Source organism: Oryzias melastigma, linkage group LG21 (genome assembly GCF_002922805.2).
Source record: "Oryzias melastigma strain HK-1 linkage group LG21, ASM292280v2, whole genome shotgun sequence".
NCBI lineage: Eukaryota > Metazoa > Chordata > Actinopteri > Beloniformes > Adrianichthyidae > Oryzias > Oryzias melastigma.
This window is the reverse complement of record NC_050532.1, coordinates 11,236,700-11,239,338: the sequence shown is the minus strand read 5'-3', so window position 1 is coordinate 11,239,338 and position 2,639 is coordinate 11,236,700. Positions and strand designations below refer to the sequence as shown.

Sequence of the window (2,639 nt, the reverse complement as noted above, 5' to 3'; positions counted from 1 at the left end):
TTTTTTTGTTTTTACACTTCAATTTTCACTGTTATACATTCTAACAAATCTTCATTTGCAGTAGACATACATTCCACCATTTTACATTTCAATTCTATAGAAACAAATAATGCAACTCCACCTCCCCTTTTAGATACTCTATTGACATAAAACAACTCATAACCATCTAAATAAAATTCAATTCATTTTTCTTCTATCAACCAGGTTTCAGTTAAAGCTACAACTTGGAATCTCATCTTAAACATTTCCAAATAATCTTTTATTTTACCAAAGTTAGAATACGTACTTATGGAATTAAAATTAAAGAAAATGTTTTATCCGTATCAGTTTCCTTTATGAAGTCATCATCTGTATAATACTTGCAAGTATCTGGAAACAGATTAACAAAAGTGATCTCAGAGTCCAAGTTATATTCAAAATAAAAAAACCTGAGTCTCTGTAGCTTCGTCTGTAGACAGCAGCTCTATCAGTGACATCATATCATTCATAAAGCTCAGAGTTTTCTTCCAGCACAAGGCCATAAGTGTCAGTTTTAACATACCTCAAATTATATCACTGCCACTCTTTTCATGGGATTCCAAAGAAGAACGAAGACTCTCCACAGTAGATGTTAAATTCCCAACGGGAGCATGTTCGTTTCTGCCGCGAGTAGTTTCCCATCCTGCAGGCTTCCTCCCAGTCCAACTCTTTGGGAGCTTCCATTGTGACACCAAACTCGTTTAATCCTTCTGGTGCTTCCCGAGGACAGTTAAAAATATTAAACTTTCCATCTTGCAGGAACAATTTTAATTTAGCTGGAAACAGAATTGCGATGTTTAACAAACAATTTGACTTTCTGTTCCTGAAGATGTTTTCTTGCACTCCGATATTTTGCAAATTCATTGAACACTTCCCTTTTTAAGTCCTCGTAAAAATAAATCCTCTGATTGTTAATCTTAACAGTTTTTTGCGCCCACGCGGCATGAAGCACTCTTTGTTTCTCCTTGTAACTCCAAAACTTTACAATAATTGATCTTACGTATCCCTTTGGTGAGGATGAGATCCCTGTTGCGCTGTGCGCTCTTTCAATGCAGATTTCTTCCCGTATGTGCAGTTGATCAAAAATCACTTTTTCTATGAATCCTACCATGTAATTTCCTTCAACTCCTACTTTGACTAGTCTTTGCTATTTTCTGCAAATACCATATTTGGATTACCACCATTGTTTCTGTTAGGGACTGTGCCGTTGTTAGTGTTATTTTTTTTTTCATATTTAAAGTCTTAAAGCTGCGCAAACACAGCCTTCACCCCACCACAAGTAATAGAGGTACATTTAAAAAAATGAAATAGCATTTCCAATATTGACTTATTTTTGAGTCACAAACGCTTCCATACAATAGAAGCATAAAGATAATTGGGTGTAGTTCGTACAAGTGTTACCTGGTAAACCTTTGAAGCCAATGACTTGTTGTACTGTGTCACAATGCCAGTGGATGCCATCCTGGAGTCCACACTGTCAGCCCATGCTGTTTTACTGCTCCCATGTTCCTCAGATCCCTCTTTCCAGGCCTCCTGATTCTCTGGCACACAAGATCTCATGTGATCCACTTTACTCACCCACTCCCTGAAAGTTAAGAGGTGAGGTAAAGTTATTAGAAAAACAGGTTTCATACACTTGATTTGATTAGTCTCTAGCATACCTCACAGGAACTCTTGTTAAAATACGTCAGTGGCAGAAAATTGTTCTTGTTGTTGGAGACTTTTGGAAAATAAAAGAAACCTGTATTCCTCATATTCTCTAAAATATGCTACTTTAAAGCTAAGTATTCTTTTAATATATTCTTCTTATACTATACTGAGTGAACATTCTGGCTGCCATTGGAAAGCCTCCACCAGCCCGGTTGCAAGCCCACCAAAGAGCTACTATGGCCCGAAGGAGAGTTTATATTGAGGCCCGGGCCACTCAATAGATAGATCAATCGATCAAAACCTAATGGTCTGACTGGACAAAAAGACTGATGTTATTCACTTGTGTTTGCGTGCGACAAGCACAAAAATTCACTTTGGCCACACAGGATATGTACAGCCTAGGGCTGGGCGATAAAACGATAATTATCGTTATTGCGATATTACTTTTTTTCGATAGTGAAATGAGTCTATTGCGATAAACTTTCCTTTTAAATGAACACGGGAGAAACCCTCGGAAGAGCCGCGCTTCTTCTTCTTCTTACGGAGCGGCTGATTCTAGGAGACAGAGGGGGGGCACGGAGGCCCCGAATGATGACAAAAGGACAAAACAGAAAACATTATTTCAGTAAACCAATAACCAATATATAATCGCAAATACTTTTATTTTTAATGTAAAGGTAACGATGTTTATATATTTTGTTTTGGAAACATCGTCACCGGTCCCCCCTCCTCTACATTGAAAATGGTTCGGTCCGACTGGATTGTTCTTCCGCAGGTGCGCTGTTTGTTACCGACAGATCCACAGAGTGTGAGGGAGAGAAGACACGCTTTAAAATCAGGAGTTTAAACACCTGATTTAGAGGAGAATCTCCATGAAAAAGAAAAAAGGAGACAGTCCGTCTATTGCCGCGCGTCACGTTTCACGCGGGGCTGAAAGAGGAGAGAAGGAGAAACTGCGCATGCTCCTAACA

The 2,639-nt window shown here is 38.7% G+C and overlaps 1 protein-coding gene across 1 annotated transcript in view; it reads right to left on the bottom strand.

Annotated features, from left to right (window-relative positions):
- LOC112154840 (protein PRRC2C) overlaps nucleotides 1–2,639 on the bottom strand; it is a 5,447-nt gene continuing 2,808 nt past the window's right edge. Inside the window, exon 3 of the mRNA XM_024286034.2 lies at nucleotides 1–1,603. Coding sequence (XP_024141802.1) covers nucleotides 1,357–1,603 — 247 coding nt within the window. The 3' untranslated portion in view covers nucleotides 1–1,356. The remainder of the gene's footprint in view (nucleotides 1,604–2,639) is intronic.